This window comes from Melanerpes formicivorus, unplaced genomic scaffold (assembly GCF_026170545.1).
Source record: "Melanerpes formicivorus ecotype bairdi unplaced genomic scaffold, bMelFor1.0.p_v2 SCAF_24, whole genome shotgun sequence".
NCBI classification, from domain to species: Eukaryota; Metazoa; Chordata; class Aves; order Piciformes; family Picidae; genus Melanerpes; species Melanerpes formicivorus.
The window spans coordinates 9,472,386-9,491,064 of NW_027142376.1; the positions used below are offsets into that span (position 1 = coordinate 9,472,386).

An 18,679-nucleotide genomic window follows, 5' to 3' on the forward strand; every position below is an offset into this window, starting at 1 on the left:
CCGGCCGTCGCCGTCAGCGGACCGTGTCCCGCGGCCTCTTCGGCTGGGCCGGACCGGGGGTGCGGTGAGGGGTGCTGTGAGGGGTGCGGGCCGGGACAGGGCGGGAACAGCAGACTCTCGGCACGCGCCGCCTCAGGCATGTCCCCGCCGCCAGGGACCGCTGGCCGCCCCGGCTCCTCCTGTCGGTGTTAAAGCTTTACACAACGGCATCCCCCGGCCATGGGGACGGCATCGTCCCTGGTGAGCCCGGCGGGAGGGGTCGGGGAGGTGATCGAGGACACCTACGGCGGTGGCGGGGGCGAGGCCTGCGAGATCCCGGTGGAGGTGAAGCCCAAGGCCCGGCTGCTGCGCGGGTCCCTGCGGCGCGTGGGGGCCTCGCGGCCCGGCGGCCTCATCGGGGCCAGCTTCAAGTCGACGGCCTCGGTGCAGGAGCTGGAGTGCGTGGCCGAGTATGAGCGCCTGAAGAAGGAGTACGAGATCTTCCGTGTCAGCAAGAACAACGAGGTGGCCTCCATGGTGAAGAAAGAGGCCAAGCTGGACAGGGAGAACAAGCGGCTGCGTGCAGAGCTGCAGGTAGCGCCTCCTGCCCTCTCAGATAAGCGCCCTTGCAGCCAAGATGCGATGGGCTTGTCCTGCTTCCCAGGAAAGCTGTGACAGGGAGGTGGTGGGTGTGATGGCTGTGATGACTGTGCCTTCCCAGGAATGCCAGGTGCTGGGGAGGTGGTGCATGCCATCCTGGTGGGCCGCTGCCTGTCATCGGTGTGTGCCAGGCTCGGGATGGGGACTGGCTGGTGCGTGCCTGGCTTGCCTCGAGTCTGGAGAGATGCAGCGTGCTGGGATAATGTAGTTATACCTGGAAAATAATCTAAAACCTTTCAGCAGCGATTGCTTTCACTCAGAAAATGTTGTGTTAAATGCTTTCAGGCGCTTCAGAAAACTTATCAGAAAATACTTCGAGAGAAGGAAAGTGCATTAGAAGCTAAATACCAAGCCATGGAGAGAGCTGCTACCTTTGAACATGACCGAGACAAGGTCAAAAGACAGTTCAAGGTATGGCTTGACTTTTCCTGGGAAACTCACTAAAAAGAAGAGGACTGGCACTTGGTCACATTCCCCCAGTGAACTCTTCTCTGATAGCTTTCACGGGGGCCCCCCCTTTTTAAAAAAATATTGGGAGTATCATATTGGTATCTGACCCTTTTAAGATAATCCTACCAAGGCTGTTCTGTGAAACTACAAGAAGAATGACTTTTTAAATATTAAAAGGAGAGTATGCAGTGATGCCTCTTAAACTGCATTCCTGTACTATTTGAACACAGAAATGTGTTCATGTTTGAGAGTGACAGGACAACCTGGGCTGCAGCCTGACACATGCTGAATAACTGCAGAATTCCATTCTTTCTGAATAAATGCTGTGTGTAGCACTGTGATGTTGAACACTTTCACTTTACCTTAAAGGTAAGTGTGTACTGCTACATCTCATCCAACTGCTAAAATATGGTAGCCAAAGACAAAAGCCTGTGCACTTTCTGGAGGGATGACTTGAAAAGGGGGTACTGGTCGATGGCAGGCTGAACATGAGCCTGCAGTGTGCCCAGGCGGCCAAGAGGGCCAATGGCATCCTGGCCTGCATCAGGAACAGTGTGGCCAGCAGGAGCAGGGAGGTCATTCTGCCCCTGTACACTGCACTGGTTAGGCCACATCTCGAGTACTGTATCCAGTTCTGGGCCCCTCAGTTTAGGAAGGAGGTTGACTTGCTGGAATGAGTCCAGAGAAGAGCAACAAAGTTGGCGAGGGGTTTGGAACACAAGCCCTATGAGGAAAGACTGAGGGAGCTGGGGTTGCTCAGCCTGGAAAAGAGGAGACTCAGGGGTGACCTTATCACTCTCTACAACTACCTGAAGGGAGGTTGTAGACAGGTGGATGATGGTCTCTTCTCCCAGGCAGCCAGCACCAGAACAAGAGGACACAGTCTCAAGCTGCGCCAGAGGAGGTTCAGGTTGGATGTTAGGAAGAAGTTCTATACAGAAAGAGTGATTGCCCATTGGAATGGGCTGCCCGGGGAGGTGGTGGAGTCGCTGTCATTGGAGGTGTTCAGGAGGAGACTTGATGGGGTGCTTGGTGCCATGGGTTAGCTGTTTAGGTGGGTTGGATTGGTTGATGGATTGGACACGATGATCTTGAAGGTCTCTTCCAACCTGGTTTGGTTTATTCTAAATAAAGGTTTACTCTAAATAAAGGCCAAGCTGATGCTTCTGCTTTTAGCTTGCTGCAGATGATGATACATCTGCCTTCCAAAACAGGGCAATAGGTCCTGGGTTTGCACTGTTTCCAAGGCTCCTGATGTCTTTAATTGTAACCGGTGTTAATGTTTGGCAGAGATATAAAGAGAGGATGTGGTTTTGATCTTGTTTAACAAAATGAGACTTGAAGATTTTATCTCCTCAAATTTAATTCTAGGCTTGTGTTTTCTTGCCCACATGATGGTAGTATTTTACAAACAGGACAGCTGGCAATGCTTCATCGTTTTCTGTCTTAGGAAGTTTACATTTGCACAACAACAAAAACTAAATGTGAGAGTAGATGTAAAAATAGTACAGGAAAGAATAAAAGGGTACCTTACATATGGTGATTTTAGAAGACAGTAAACAATAGAGATTAAGAAAGTTATTTGCCATTTTTAATGAACTAAAATGCGGACTTCCATCTTTCAGAACAGCATGCCAAGGGTTAAAATGGGAATGTTTTAAAAATACATAATTTTAACCTCTATTTTCCTGCTCATTTGTAGGCTTCTGATGCCTTCTTGTGCATATTTTCATGCCTCTTCTGCTAGAGGAATGCTAGAAACTTATTTTTCCAATTGAAAGTGGGTAACGTGGATTCAAGAACGGATACTGAATTTTAAAAGATTTATGGTTTGCATTCCTTTTTTCTTTCCTGCTCATAGATTTTTAGAGAAACTAAAGAAAATGAGATTCAGGACTTGCTGAGGGCCAAACGAGAGCTAGAAGCAAAACTTCAGAGACTGCAGGCCCAAGGAATCCAAGTGTTTGATCCTGAAGAGTCTGATTCTGATGATAATTGTACAGATGTTACGGGTGAGAATGTAATCTCTAGCATTTTCTGTTGACTTAAATCTCTGAACAGTAAAGCAAAGACAAGTATGTTCTTTTAAAAAAAAATTATTAATCCTAGTGAAGAGCAAAAAAAAAAAGTAGGCTAGAAGATAAAAGCAGCTGACTTGGTTTAGGTTGTAGGAATCCCATGTTTGTCATCTTATGAATAAACAGGCAAAGAAAATAGCGCTGTCTGGACACAGTGACCTCAGCTTTCTTTTTGAATTGCTTCATGTTCAGTCCTGATTCTTCTAGTCTTTTCTGAGTTTTTTGATTCTAGATCTGAGAAACCATGTTCCAAAAGACCCTAAAAGCACACCTGAAGCTGGAGGGAATCTTACACAGACTTACAGTCTATGGATGATGAAGTAAGCCAGTCTCAGCTGCTGTACTGTTCAGGATAGCATAATTACCTGTTTAACAAACATCAGTTGATCAAAACAGGCATTTTAGTGAAGAAATTTCTTTACAAGGAAGCCTTAGCAAAACTCTGTATAAGCTGTAAGAGGTATTTGATAGCATGAGAAGGATCCAGATAGGTGTGATCACTTAGCCATTGATTCACTGTGGAGCAGCAACTGTAGCAGACAGTACCTTACCATCATTGCTTCCCGCACCATGAAGGGCTACTGAGGCAAAACTGCCAGCAAGTGCTGTTGCTTACCCTCTGTTTTGCTCCTTGAGGTACATCAACCATAGCATCTTGCCAGGAGTATAAATATGCAGTCTTTAAAGGTAGAAAATACTGTTTCAAAATGCAGTGATTGGGTCTTTGTTAGTAATTATGATTGGATGACAGATAGGCTTGTTGTCTTGTATGTATTTTTTTTCTGTTGTCTTTTGTGTTCAGTTAATTTTTCTATTCATACTTCCCTTTTTCTAAGTCTTTTTAATTTCCTGATTTTCCTCCATGAAAGATATATTTAGTGTCCTAAATGTTGTATATGGAATGGCAGAAATTCAACCCAAGCATATCATGAAGAGATACCGTGGAAGTTCTTTCCCAGTGCAGTGTATTTCAGTCCTGACTTATAGCCCCTTTATGGTTTTTTTAGTGCTGGAAAATTCCTGAAGAAAAGATGGCAGTTTTGTGACTGCAACAGTACTGTGAGCTGCTTTCCTGATTTGTGATGCAAGTCAGCATTTGAACCCAACAGACATAAGCAATCTAATTAATAACAAATATTAGCAGAAAGCCTCATCCTTCAGCAGCATGGCTGCTCATTCACTGGAGGCAGTTGCCATTTAGAACTGCAGCACACAAAGGTGTGAGCAGATCTGCTAAAAAAGAATAAACTGTGGCCAGTGTCATGTGGCAGTAGGTGTCCTCTGGAGTATTAAAGACTAATAATTTCACTTGTTTAGTAACAACAAAGAGGGTTTTCTTGTTTTCCAATTCTCAGCTACTGGGGCACAGTCTGAATACTGGAATGGAGGAGCTCTGGGAAGTGAGCCATCCATGGGGAGCATGATGCAGCTTCAGCAGTCTTTCAGAGGGCCTGAATTTGCTCATAGTTCCATAGATGTTGAGGGGCCATTTGCAAATATAAATAGGGGTAAGTAGTGGCGGTTTGTTCTACTGGGATTATAGGTGTCTGTGTCCTTTCTCTGTCTGCTCTTAAATAGTTTTGTCCTCTTTTAGATCCTTTTCTGTCCATTCTTGGGTAGCTGGACCAAAGGGTTATTTAGAATACTGTGCAAAAATAAAAGGAGCTGTAGCTGTACACCTTAAGTCAAGTTCAGTGCATTTGGTGACCACAGTACGTGCAGCAGTGATTTTAGCAAGCGGTGCTTCAGGGTGGGCAAGCCAAATACCATTTTGTTGCTTTCTCTAAATTCAAATTAATAAAACTGAAATAGTGAAGATGTTAATACTTCCTGAAATTAAGTGTAGTATTCAAAGTAGTGTAGTGTTGAGAGGTGATGACTTACCTGTGGTGCAGTGCAATCAGGTTTTGTTTCGGATGTTTTTCATTGGCAGACGACTGGGATGCTGCTGTTGCCAGTTTATTGCAGGTCACTCCCCTGTTTTCTCACTCTTTGTGGAGTAACACAGTAAGATGTTTTATTATTAGTACTGATGAGACTCGACCAGAAGTGGACATCTTCACTAGAGTGAGTACCTCACAAACTTACACGCTGTTTTGTTTCCGCTGCGATGCTGCTTCAGAAACCTGCAATACATCTTGAAAGCTTTAGTAAGCGTAACCTAATCTCAATGAATTCAGGGAAAGTAATGTTAAGGACTTCAGGAAAGAGACTCCTTAGAAAAAAGAAACTGAACTCTATCTAGTAGGTGCTTGGTGCCCTGCAGCTTTAGTACTAAAGCTCCATTATTCAAATGTGCTTTCAGAACTACTCACCCAAACTCCTCAGGGTCTGTGAAGCATTGGGCTACTTCTTTCAAGTTGTTCATTTTCCATCAGAGAGCGACAGGCCTCTTAAAGATGTACGGAAATGGGAAATTGAAAAAAGTTCAGTGGTCCTTTTGCTCCTGCATTTAACCTTGCCAAGGTAAGTATTTTTCAGACTGTAAAGCAAATAGAGGCTGGTAACTTATGTGCAGTGCTTGGCTTATTAAAATGGATGTGATGCTTTGCTCAGTGCATTCCCAAAGCTAGCGTCTTCTAAGTGATATGCCTTCCAACTTTAGGTTTGCTAGTGCAGACAGTTAAAAGAATAGATCTGCTTGGTGTCACTTCCTTCTGCTTGTTGCTACAGATTCCCTTAAAATAGAGCATTAAAGATCTCTTCATATTACAGAAATGCTTTGCTTTCCAATAACAGTTCTGTGTATTGCTGGAGTCTTAGAAATCCAAGTTGGCTGGTGTGAATGTCCTTGATGGTTTTCATGTGCTTATCTAGGATTACACTTCTCTGCAGCATTTTGGTTTTGATTCTGTCACATCATTTTCTGTCTTTGGCTGGTTTTTTGACTTGATTTTGTGGTACCTTATGCTAGCTTTCTACAGCTTCATTCACTGAAGTCATGACGCTTTATGACAAATGGTGTTGCAATGTGTTCTGTTTGTTCTGTGAGTAACTTCCTAATCTTCTAGAAGAACAAACACAACTTAAAAAAGGAAAAATGCCAAGCTACAGATACTTTTAGAATCCTGTTAGAACTGGTTCTGTTAATTTGGGGCAGAAATTGTCTTTATTGTTTAAGGGAGGAAAGGATGTCCTTTTGCTGAAGAGGAGAAAACATGGGATTATATCCGTGAGGGTCACAGAGTGGTCATTCCAAACATATGTGTGAATGTGAAAACCTGAAAATACTGACATGCCTTAAGTTCCACACTGGGGGTAGATTCTGAACTCCAGGGGTTTCAAACACTGTTATGTTAGAGCTCTTGTATTTACAGGACCTCCTGTTTCTGTAAATAAAACATCAGCCTACAGAGATTTAAAGGCTTGTTTAAGATACTGGCTGCTAAGATTTACAGCAGTGGGGCGCTTCAGGGAGCAGACAGGTACCACAGAAGATGTTGATTTGTTTTCACAGAGGAATGGGACATTTTATGTTCCTGGAAAAACAGTGTCACCCACTGCAGATATATTGGCACTCTAAGGAGATACTGTTGCCAAATAACCCAGTTTTATGCATGTGGGTCACAAGTGTTTGAAATACACACGGAAAAACATCCTGGAAGGAGTGTTCTTGCCAACAGTATTCACTTGGAGAGTGTCTCTCAGAAAAATTGTAATGGAAATTGTAGTGCTCACATAAAGAACAACATACCTGAGAGATCCTGTCTGCTCTTGTTAGAATCCCCAAGTTGTGGAGTTCCTTCTGTGGAATGACAATTGATAGTTGGGAATGATGACCATGGATATCATTCACATGTATAAATACAAATTCACCTGGTATAGGCAATCCTGCTTTGGTAGGGCGGTTGGGCTGGATGATCTCTCGAGGTCCCTTCCAGCCCCTTACATTCTGTGTTTCTGTGATTCTCCTTTTCAATTACAATAAATTAAAAGACCATCCTACATCCAACAAATACTAAAGGACTTCTAAAACTGGCAAGCAATAGAACAAAGTCTTCAAATAAGTGGTGGCAGAGCATGTTTGTTGTGCTCTCTAATCAGCTGTGAATCCATGCTCTTTCCATGCAAGGCAGTTACCTTTCACTCTGCATATTGGTATGGCAGGATGATCAATTTTTATATTGAAAAGCAATACTCATAAAAATAAATGTTTTTAATGTTCTTGGTACAAGTAGTATAAATTACTCTCTCAGCTTAAGATAAGCTTCAGAGCTTATCTTAAATTCTCTGCTGAAATATTTGCTAGCCCTTTGTTGTAAGTACTTGTGACTTTTGAATTAGATTTTGCAGTGAAACCCCTCTTTGGTGCTTGTGTTGATTAAACTGTTTGCTACAGCAGTGTAATATAGCACAAGAATGCTGATTTCCAATCTAGTTGTTTGTTGGAGGACTGTGAAGAAGCTTTCTTGAGAAATCCAGAAGAAAAACCCCGACTGGTTTACCACAGAAAGGAGGATGGCAGAGTCAGTTCAGTTGCAGTGCAGCAGTTACTGGAGCAGGTTTCTTCTGTGAACAAAACAAAGGTATGGACTGCAAAGGTTGTTGGGTTTTAAATGTCTCCCTTCCTGTCATAAAGAACGTTGAATGTTGGTAGCAGTCCCAGACTTGAGGAGGATTTGCGCTGCACCCATTGCTCTGGACACTCATTATATGAACCTGAAATTCATGAGTGCTATAAAATTTTCATTAGCAGGGGATGAGAAAATCCACTGCATTTTCACTGCAAAGAGACTCCCTGTGCTGTAAGGACAGAATTTCTCACCTGTTTTTAGCCATTTATGTGGCAGTTCTTTTATCTGAGGTCTATCTGTAGCCACTGAAGAGACAGCAGTACACCTCCAGAGTGATCCATCCCACCTGAAAATAGATCATTTGCCCTTTATTTCCCTCCAGAGAGGGAGGGAGAGCAGCTGACACAAGATGCCAAGCTTTTAAAACCTTAGGTAAAGTGAATACTGCCTAAGGAGTGCAACAGAATTTAAATGTGTTTCAGAATGTTTGTTCTAAGTCCTAAATAGGCTCAGTACAGTGTTCCCTGTACTAGGCTCAGAGTTGCAGCATGCTTTGCTTTTCACTTTTTTTTCAGATGATTGATCATGTTGGAGGTGTGGAGGAAGGAGCATATGAAATCTATAATTGTGTGGAAAAGATAATTAAACAGGTAGGGTACATAGTGCAATTCAGCCTTTTCTGTTCCTCCTCTTGATTTATTATGTTAAATTATGTCACTGTGACTGCTTTATGCTGCTTAGCTGTAATTCAAAGGATCTCTTTGTGTTTTGTCATTACTATCTGGCAAGCAAAGAAATCTGCAAGTAGAAAACAAAACTCAAAACTGGGCAGTGCTTTTATGCACAAAAGGAGAAATAACAGGGGAAAAGAATCTATTTGTGGCCTGAATTCTCTTACTCTTTATCCTTGTTCTGGGATAAGGAAAGACTTCATTCTGTCCTTATCCTTCCTCCTAGTGAGTTGCTTCCACCATGAGAAGACTAAAAGCAGTGTCTTTGAGACCTGTGCATTCAGAGTTATGTTGGTTTTATCTACTTGTTAATGTATTTATGTTCTCTGCTAGCCTAAAAGGAAATGAACATACTGATGTTAGCACAGCTGCACTTGCATGCAGTGGAGTTGAAACTAACACCAAACATGCCTGCCCTGCTGAGAACTAGAGTTGTTCTCCATGTAATTTTCTTAGGATATATTGGGGTGTGAAGTGGCAGAACTGGAAGGCAAGGATTCGGGTAATAAGGAAGAGTCCACTGTTCCTGAAGAAGTTTTTGGTGATGCACTATGGGATGCACATGATGAACAAGAACAGATGGAAGCTTTCCAGCAAGCCTCAAGTTCAACATGTGAGCTGGGATTTGAGAAAGTGAGTACACTGCAAATGTATAGGGATGGAGAGAAAGTCAGGACTAATTTCCATCTCCTGTTGGGCAAGATGTACTTCTGCAGAAGATGCTGTGCCTAAGAGTATCCCCGAGGCTATTGCTTCTTGGGCTGCTGTCTCTTACACAGATGGCATATTTATTTCCTGGCAGAGATGCCAGTTTCTGTGTTGCTGAAGAAGTAGTTGTTACTCCTGCACTGGAAAGAAGTGCTGTAACAGCTTCTGTGTTAATGAAGAAGTAGTTGTTATTCTTGCCCTGGAAAGAAGCACTGTAACAGTGTGCCAGAAGTGGGGTGTCCTCCTAGACTCGGGTTGGCAGTAGAGAACCCTCTGAATATCTGTCTTGACACTTGTATTAGTAATGATTGTTTCCTTTTCATAGTATTTTGAACGTCTGAATGACCTGGTAGCAGCACCAGCACCAATTCCACCTCTGCTTGTATCAGGAGGACCAGGCTCTGGGAAATCTCTCCTTCTCTCAAAATGGTAGTTTACTGTTTCTTTAGGTTCTTTCCTTTGTATGAGTGAATTTCAAGAAAGAAGTTTCAAACATTGTATTGGTTTAACTAGAGGTAAAATGGGAACATTGTTAAAGCACTGAAGTTACTGAGACATCTTGGAAGGATTTGTAATAATGGAACATCATCTGGACTGCTTTTAACATCTCCCCCACTCCAATTTCAACACCCAACAGGTCCGTCTTTGCACAGCATTGCTGAGCAGTTTCAATAGCTCAGTAGCGTTGCCCTTCTCTGATACACAAGACTGGTCCTTTGAAGCTTTTAAAATGAGATGAAGGAAAGATCAGACCTCTTAATTTATCATAGAAATGCATTTTATTGTCACTTGTAGCAAATTTTCTCATAGCCTGGCATAAAAAATAAGTTGTCAGTGTCATTACTTCTTAACAGCTTAGTGTGGTGTGACTGTGCGGTGCCAGGAAGGGCACCTGTTAATGGCCTCAGCACTGGGGAGAGCAAAACTAGAATCTGACATTGCAAGTTCAGTTATAGCTCAGGAAATGTCTATCCTGCTCTGCAGGATAAGCATGGAACAGCTTTGGCTCAGGCACTTTCTTGGTGGAACTGATGGGTTTTGTTTGAGCTCTGTCTGCAGAATTGCAGGCTATAACGTGCTGCTTTTTTTAATTATGGTTTTCTTTCTTTCTTTTCTTCCTCCTCTCATTAGGATTCAGCTACAACAGAAGCATTCACCAAGCACTCTCATTCTTTATCACTTTGTTGGGAGGCCCAGGTCTACTAGTTCTGAGTCTGCACTGATCATTAAACGCCTCACTTTGAAGGTATGGTGTCTTAGTGCGTAGTCCCTGGGAAGTGCCACTGGGTGTCTGTGTCACAGGAGAACATTTTCTATAGCTGTTAGTACATCAGTTAAGAGTAACACAAATGCAAGGCATTATAGAATGGGGGCACTTTGATTCCTAACAAAAGTTGCAGATCAGTTAAATAGTGTCTCTGGGATTTTCAGAGCAGGTTGGCATTTACAGATATGCTTCTAATGACCCATATTGAGCCCTATAAGCTCCTTCCAAAAGTTCCTGCCCTCTGGCCAGTGAGAGAGGCATGTGGTACCTCTTCTGTCTTCATGTCTGGAAACCTGGCACTGTCCTCACCAGCTGGCACCATGTTTTTCCTAGACTAGTCTTTCTCCTATGTTAATTTACAATTTAACTGTGTTAGATAAGTGGGGAGTAAGTGAGGAGTAGTTTTGTACCGGAGCTTGAGTTTTCTTCTTCACAGGGTGGCACTAAGGACCTCATAGGACTGAAACTTTAGCGAAAAGAAATCAGTTGTGCTCTCCTTGCCATTTTCTCCTGTGTTTTCTGAGTCTGCTTATTTAGTCTGTGCAACTTTTAAGCCCTTTAATTTCCAAATTCTTTGGCCATTGTGTAAGCTCAAGTTACATTTCCAGGATTAACTCAGGTTCTTTCTCTAGAGTTTACACAACGTGTTCAAGAAATCCTCTTTTTGCCAGCTTTCTGCACATGCTAGAAGGAAAGAATTCTGTGTGACCTTGACTAGAACAGTTGTCCCAGAATAGTGTGTTTGCTTTGGGGCTTTCCTTCTTGTGTCTGTAGGACTTACTTCAACCATCCTAGTTGATTTTTAAGGTAGGATTTGTTATACATGTTTATAATTTTTCAGCTCATGCAGCACTCTTGGTTAGTGTCACCTCTGACTTTGGATCCAGCTAAACTGCTGGAAGAGTTTCCACGCTGGTTGGAAAAGCTTTCTGCACGCCATCAGGGCAGCATTATCATCATCATTGATTCTATTGACCAAATCCAGGTATGTTTGCAAAACACTTGCCCATTTTCAGTCCAATGGAAACCTTACCCTTTGTGACAGGTTCAGCCCTTTCTATGTAACAGAAACATTGTTTGCTTTGTTCTAAAGAGCACAGCCAGAAAGTTGTTCTGCAGAAAGTGTAGATGAGTTAAGAGTCTTTCAATCTATCACCTTTTGTTCCCTTCAATTTAAGAAAGATGTTGAGATGCTCAAATGTGTCCAGAAGAGGGCACGTTGGGGTTGGACTGGATGATCTTCCAAGGTCCCTTCCACCCCCTGAAATTCTGTGATTGAACAAGGCTGGGGAGAGGTCTGGAGTACAAGCCCTATGAGGAGAGGCTGAGGGAGCTGGGGTTGTTTTGCCTGGAGAAGAGGAGGCTCAGGGACGACCTTATTGCTCCCTACAGCTACCTGAAAGGAGGTTGTAGCCAGGTGAGGGTTGGTCTCCCAGGCAACCAGTAGCAGAATGAGAGGACACAGTCTCAAGCTGCACCAGGGGAAGTTTGGGTTGGACGTTTGGAAAAAAATCTTCACAGAAAGAGTGATTGGCCATTGGTGTAGGCTGCTCGGGGAGGTAGTGGAGTCACCATCCCTGGAACTGTTTAAGAAAAGACTGGGTGAGGCACTCAGTGCCATGGTTTAGTGGATTGGAAGGTATTGGGTGATAGGTTGGACCTGATGATCTCAAAGGTCTTTTCCAACCTGGTTAATTCTTTGATTCTGTAATTTTTATAGATGAATTTTGGGTTGGGGTTTTTAGTTCTAAATTTATCTTAATTTTTGAGAGTCTAGATACATTGCATATCCAGAGAGCCAAGGTTGTGAGCTGACTTACTGGGCATGTAAGTAGCCCTGTCTTATATTTGAACAGCAGTATTCTGTCTGCTTTATTCGATGCATAGGCATGCTGATACACAGCAATGGATCATTTAGTAACTGTTCCAGGAACCAGATCATCAACAATTTTTAAGGTCTCTGGAGAATGTAAGCCTCTTTTCACTGAGCTGTGCAGTTAGTGAAGTGTATCAACTTTTGGCATTGTTTTGACCAACTTTTGTACCAAGTAATCAAAATTTGTTTTTCAGCAAGCTGAGAAGCACATGAAGTGGTTGATAGATCCCCTGCCAGTGAACGTGAGAGTGATTGTATCAGTGAATGTGGAAACATGTCCACAGGCTTGGAGGTATGGTGCATTTCTGAGGTGCTTCAAAGTAGCCTGGCTTAGCATTATTGGTTTAAATTGCAGTTACTGCTTGAAGAGCAGGCAGATTCTAATAGGATGAGGTTTTGCAATCACTGAGGACAGCAAAAGCTTCCCTGTTGTGTAGCTGGAATGAGGACAGCTAGTGGGAAGACAGAGTTTTGTGTTACTGTGATGTGTCTATTTTCATGACTTTATGAAAGAGGATATTAAATGCAGTGAGATGCACATCAAGAACTGCAGCACCATAATATAGATCAGGGCTGAAGCTGAAAGTGGAAATTTGACTTGTGATGATGCAAACTTGTTAGGGAATAGCTTCAATGACTGCTTTGATAGAGATCTTTGCAAAACTCTTGAGTGTTGATGTCTTTTTTTCCTTTTCTATGCTAGTTAATAAGGTCTGAATATGACTTTGTTCTCTTACTGAAGGTTGTGGCCCACTCTTCATCTTGATCCACTGAATTCCAAAGATGTCAAATCTCTCATTAGTGCAGAATGTAACTCTGCAAATGTTAAGCTGACTAAAGAGCAGGTATGTCTGTTGCAGTTCTTCTGAAGCACCTTGCTCCTCTATAGCTTTGAGTGAAAGCAGGGAAAGATGAAACCACCCCCACTGCCAGAAGGGGCTGAGTTACCACTTAGGTAACTCAGGATAGAATGCAGTTGGAGTATTTTTCCCACTGCGGCTTGTAGCACTGAAACCCAGGTGGAACAGCTTCAGTTATTAACACAAAACCAGTGCAGTCGTGCATATTGCTGTAAACATTCTTGTAGAATGATGGAAGGTTTAATATTGCATCACACTGTGACAATGACTGGCAGAGGGGGGAAAGGTGTGCTTTACCTCTTTGCCTCATCTGGAAGGATCATAACTCTTTCCATCTTAAATACAAAGGGGGACTTGGACTTGTGTGCTCTTAGAGCTAGAAAACCCTGCAGTGTTTTGTGCACTCGTTGTCATAGATGGAAGCCTACCTGGAATGTTTGTTCCTTGTCAAACATTTCATTGGTGTGGCTAATGTAATTTGGACTCACAGATTTTGTTTGCAATGTTACAGGAAAAGAAGCTGGAGAGACATTGTCGTTCTGCCACAACTTGCAATGCTTTGTATGTTACTCTTCTGGGCAAAACTATTGCTTGGTAAGTTGAGATGATGATGGTGATGATATTATTAGGCACACCACTAGGTTAGAAGGTTAGATAGCATTTCAATACATTCATTTAACACAAAGTGACTCTCAGCAATTAGGAACAGTGAAGCAGTACATAAAGCTTTCCCCCTTCACTGCCAGTAAATGCAGTAGGAGGGAAAGTATGCAGTCACCATTTACAAACTGACTGGGTCCAGATTATTGTATCTGTCTGTCTTCAGCTCTTCTGTTCCTGTTTTGCTTTTCTGTTCTGCTTTCTGTGTATGACAGTTGCTTCAGTGCTTTTTAAAGGTATTTGAGAATGTTGGTGTTGCTTTGTTAAACAGTTTCATTCAGCTTTGCTGTATTTACTGATGTACCAGGTAGTTTGGCTCATAAGGTTTTAGGGCTTAAAGGGAGTTCAGAGACTGTTCAACAATTGAAGCTGTGTGGGGTACTTTGCCCTGTAATTTCTGCTGTGGAGAAATTAAGCTTCCCTCTTGTGCAAGAGAATACTTAATAGATGCATTGGCTGTTACTAACCTAGACTTCATCTTATTGAGGAAGATGCATTTTTGGTTTAGAGATGCCCAGAAGATGATACACTGATTGGTAATCAGTCACCTAGAATGTCCTAGGGTGCTTCACTGCTCCTGAAAATGTGCTTTGTAAATGCAGTCAATGAAGCAGCAGTGTGTGGCTTTATCCAACCTGACGTTCTTACTCTGTGCTCCTGCAGGAGAACAGGACACTGCCACTGCTGCAGTTACTGAGAAAAATCAGGCAATCTGTGTTTAATCTCAGCAGGTGCTCTGCGCTTTTCACACCCAGTAAGAATTCAGAGCGCTTCAGTCTTTGCAACTTGTTTTACTCAGCCAGATTTGATATGCTCACCCCTGACTTTTTTGTCCTTCTGCTCAGTGCTGGAAATACAGGAAATATTGATGACACCCTTCAACAGTGTTTGCAGTGCCAAGACACAGTGTCACTGTACAGGCTTGTTCTGAGGTCGATTAGAGAATCATTGCAGAGTGATAAAGACAAAGGGCTTTTGAGAGAGGTAAGCAGAGAATGCATCACAATTTCTACAGGTAATGTGTATTCTTTCCTCTTAAGAGTTCTTCTTAAGTTAAAAGTAAATACAAATTTCTTTTGGTTCTTAGATAAGATTCAGAAATTACTCTTATCACTGGCATAGAAGGGATAATTTTGTTAACCTAATTTTACCTTTTTTGTAACTACAGAATATGAGACTGCTTTGTGTAAAATCTCAGCTAAGGCATTGTCTTTCCAAGCAAAACAGAACTTTTCCACAATTAAATTCCAAGAAAAATACAGTGTATCATTGCTAAAACCCCACAGCTGCCTAGACAAGCCCTTTCACTCTTCTGTGTTCAAAGAATAGTCTTCAGTGCTAATGCATTCATAGTCTAATAAACTAGCCACCAAATGGGACACTGGGACAAGCAAGTTGCTCCTTAGACTCTTCTTGAGATTTCAGTATAAGCAAGCTCTGCAGCAAACCTTGCTAGCTGTGTAATGTAATTTGTTTGCCTTCTATAGATACTGTGTGTCATTGGTGTTAGCCACAATGGGGTGAGTGAGGCAGAGCTCATGGAACTTTATCCTGAACTGTCTTCTGCAGTGTTAGCCTCCTTCATTCACAGCCTGCACAAGATGTGTTTGCTGACATATGGCTGTGGTTTGCTGAAGTTCCAGCACCTCCAGGTAAACTTTGTCATTCCAAATGCATGCAAAGAAATCTTGCAGAGTGCCCTGTGTATCGACAGCACTTAATAAATTAAATGCTTTCTCTCAATTATACTCCTTCAGGCGTGGGAGATGGTGAGGCTGGAGTACATGGAGGAAGGTGAAAGTGTTATTTCTGCCTATAGACAAAAACTAGTGGAGTATTTCACCATGCAGCTAAGGTAGGTCAGAATTCCTCAAGATGTGCTAAACCACAGGCTTTATGCTTCCTGGATATATGTGTTCTTCATATAGCTGCTTTGACTCAGCTTAGGAAGTTACTGTGGCAAAAAAGCTTCCCAAGCCCCTAGCTGTAAGTTTAGCAGTTTGTTACTGGTAGGTCTTTAGAAAGATTGAGGACTGTGGAGGGGAATAGGTGTTTGTTAAAGTTATCATGGGAAAAGGTAGGGCAGGGATTTATGCCACATGAGTTATTTTGTAGCAATTGACCCCAGGGGGGTTTTGACTCCCAGGAAATGCTAGGAAGTTGGAGGTTGCTTGGACTTTGAATAAGCAGCAGAAGACCACTTGTGTTGAGCTAGCAATAAGCATGTGCACAAGAGGAGGCCCAATAGAACAGCTCAACAAGCTCATAGCCAGCTTGAAAACTGATTTGCATTTACAGTCATGATGTGATGTGTCCCAGCTGCTGGCTCCTGCTTACTGCTTCTCAGAGCATCTGCTGCTGGGTAGCAAAACGCCAGGTGGGGCATGGTGTGCCAGGCAGGGGGGGCATAAAGGAGCAGCCCTTCTTGCAGGCACAGATTAACCCATATGGAGAGAGGAGCAGCTTCCTGTGGGGTTTCTGAGGGTTCCAGCACCCTCTGAGATGAAATCAAAGTGAAGATGTGAGAAAATAGAGTACATAGGTCTTACAGTAGTCCGTCTGGCAGTTGTTCGCTTGGGTAACTTTCACATCAAATTGACAACTTCTGCTAGGCCTCTCAGCCTTGGTTTGCTTTTCTCTCAACAGTCGAGACCGAGTGACTTGGAGAAGTGCAGATGAACTTCCCTGGCTCTTCCAGCAGCAGGGTGATAAGCAAAAGCTACACAAGTGTCTTTTGAATCTGTTTGTGTCCCAAAACCTCTACAAAAGGTACAAAGGTAGCCACCTCTTGGGTGGTTATAAACATTGCAAAGTAATTTTTGTCAATGTAAATCAGAAAACAACAGATGTAGGTTAAAGGAACTCAAATAGCAGAGGCCAAAATGCTAAATGCTGTTGTATAAATCACCTGCTTTTTCTGCTCTGTTGCATCTGGGGGTTGGTAAAGGGACAAACACTGCTCTTCAACAGCATTGGTCTTCATGGGTTGTCTCTGTTTACCCTGTTGCATGAAGACAGAATTGGTGCATCTGGCCCTTTTCTTCTAAGCTAGCATCAGCCTGCATAGAGGGGTATTGGAGGTAAGATGAGCTTCTTATTTCCTTGTTAAAACAGGGGACATTTTGCAGAATTGCTGAGTTACTGGCAGCTGGTTGGGAAAGATAAGAGCTCTATGGCAGCTGAGTATTTTGACTCTCTGAAAGCATATGAAAAGAGCTGTGAGGGCGAGGAGAGTATGATCTGCCTGGCTGATCTTTATGAGACCCTGGGACGGTTCCTTAAGGACCTAGGTCTTCTCAGTCAGGTGAGTACATCTAGAGATTGTTCTAACAGCAAGGAGGCAAATTAAGCAGCACTCAGTGTGTGCTTTCTGTTGCAGTTGCTAATGACTGTAGCACAGAGGATTCTGCCTGCTGCCATCATACCTGAGCTTCCTTGTTGCAGGCCGTGGCTCCTCTGCAGCGCTCTCTGGAGATTCGAGAGACTGCGCTGGATCCAGACCACCCAAGGGTGGCACAGTCCCTCCACCAACTTGCTGGGGTCTATGTGCAGTGGAAGAAGTTTGGCAATGCTGAGCAGCTGTACAAACAGGCACTGGAGATCTCCGAGAATGCCTATGGGGCTGAGCACCCACAGGTGGCCCGTGAGCTGGATGCACTTGCCACCTTGTACCAAAAACAGAACAAGTAAGCCCAGTGACACTGATACTGTTCTTTCCTCTGGAGGGGGTACAAAAGGAATGGCAAGGATTTTCTTGCTGAAGCCAGTATGGTTTTCTGGTTCTTTTTGAGAGTTTCATGACTTTTAATGCAACTATGAGCACGGCTCTGTGTTCCTTTAGCAGGCTGCCCAGTCGGGGCCAGCTTTTGTGCTTAGCTTTCAAACAAATCTTTGAACAAGCTAGCGAGAAAGGAGCAGCACTGTTTGGTCTAAGCTTTTTGGATGTTCTTATCTTTGGCAAAATATCTTTAGCAAAAAGTGTGAATTTCTTCAAGAGTCTTAAATTTTCCTCAGCTTTGTATGTTCAGGTAACTTGGAAGCTTCCCAGAATACCCAGTGATGTGGCATTCTTTCTAACACTGTAAATACTGTTATCAGATATGAACAAGCTGAGCAGCTGAGGAAAAAGTCCTTCAAAATACGCCAAAAAGCAGCAAGAAGGAAAGGCAGCCTGGTAAGGAAATGGTGGGTGTTTAATGAAAATGCAGGGCATGCTGCAGCTCAGCTAATATGATGCTCAGGTGCTTTTGATAATCAAGGGCTTAGGTAGTGAAGCAGCCTCACAGCAGCTGTGGTGGCTGCTCCTTCAGCTCTGCTGGAAGTACAGATGGATCAGTACCACTGATGGAGTTGAGAGAGGTAGAAGAGAGCTAAACAAATATGTATGTTTCAGGGGTGCAGAACTACTGCTGATACCATTGGCTGTCAGAGTGGCCATGGAAAAAGGAGGTCTCCAGAATAACTGACAAATGCTGCTGAGCACAGTGCTTACTGTGGTGCATAATCCCAGGAATAATGTGAGGTGCCGTACTGAGTTTTGCCTGTTTTCCTGCTGTGCCTTTCAGTCACAGAGTTCCTGTTGCCATTCCTGAGCTAAGAGTTTGTTTGCTACGTCGAACCTGCACTGCAAGAGTTCAGAGAGTGACTCCAGTGTGCTTGTTGTGGATCCTGTGTAAAGCAAATCAAATTTTGCTGTTGCCACAGTACTTAAAGAAAAATGACTTGAGATCAGGAAGATATTGTCCATTTTTGTAATGAGTTCCTCTGCAAAAATGTGGTTGTGTTTAGACTGCAAAGGTTAAGAATATGTGGAGTGTGCAACAATGGCAGCAGCTTTACTTGCCATTCACAGTGCATGTGAGCACGATCTTGGCAGCCCACTTTACAAAGATCCAT

General features: G+C 43.1%; 1 protein-coding gene across 3 annotated transcripts in view; it reads left to right on the plus strand.

Moving 5' to 3' along the window:
• Nucleotides 1-18,679, plus strand: part of NPHP3 (nephrocystin 3) — a 23,073-nt gene continuing 4,394 nt past the window's right edge. Inside the window, exons 1-23 of one of the 3 annotated variants that reach the window (XR_010989057.1) lie at nt 1-573; nt 925-1,050; nt 2,951-3,101; nt 4,523-4,675; nt 5,101-5,234; nt 5,473-5,633; nt 7,546-7,693; nt 8,257-8,331; nt 8,869-9,045; nt 9,446-9,549; nt 10,252-10,366; nt 11,229-11,372; nt 12,458-12,555; nt 13,006-13,108; nt 13,635-13,717; nt 14,629-14,767; nt 15,271-15,435; nt 15,541-15,638; nt 16,430-16,552; nt 16,898-17,087; nt 17,228-17,469; nt 17,882-17,957; nt 18,177-18,305. Coding sequence is in view for 2 of the 3 variants with exons in the window: in XM_068152849.1 (XP_068008950.1) it covers nt 220-573; nt 925-1,050; nt 2,951-3,101; nt 4,523-4,675; nt 5,101-5,234; nt 5,473-5,633; nt 7,546-7,693; nt 8,257-8,331; nt 8,869-9,045; nt 9,446-9,549; nt 10,252-10,366; nt 11,229-11,372; nt 12,458-12,555; nt 13,006-13,108; nt 13,635-13,717; nt 14,629-14,767; nt 15,271-15,435; nt 15,541-15,638; nt 16,430-16,552; nt 16,898-17,087; nt 17,228-17,469; nt 17,882-17,957 (3,159 nt within the window). In the remaining variant the exon portion in view is untranslated. The remainder of the gene's footprint in view (nt 574-924; nt 1,051-2,950; nt 3,102-4,522; nt 4,676-5,100; nt 5,235-5,472; nt 5,634-7,545; nt 7,694-8,256; nt 8,332-8,868; nt 9,046-9,445; nt 9,550-10,251; nt 10,367-11,228; nt 11,373-12,457; nt 12,556-13,005; nt 13,109-13,634; nt 13,718-14,628; nt 14,768-15,270; nt 15,436-15,540; nt 15,639-16,429; nt 16,553-16,897; nt 17,088-17,227; nt 17,470-17,881; nt 17,958-18,176; nt 18,306-18,679) is intronic. The other 2 variants (XM_068152849.1, XM_068152850.1) reach the window with 2 other exon arrangements.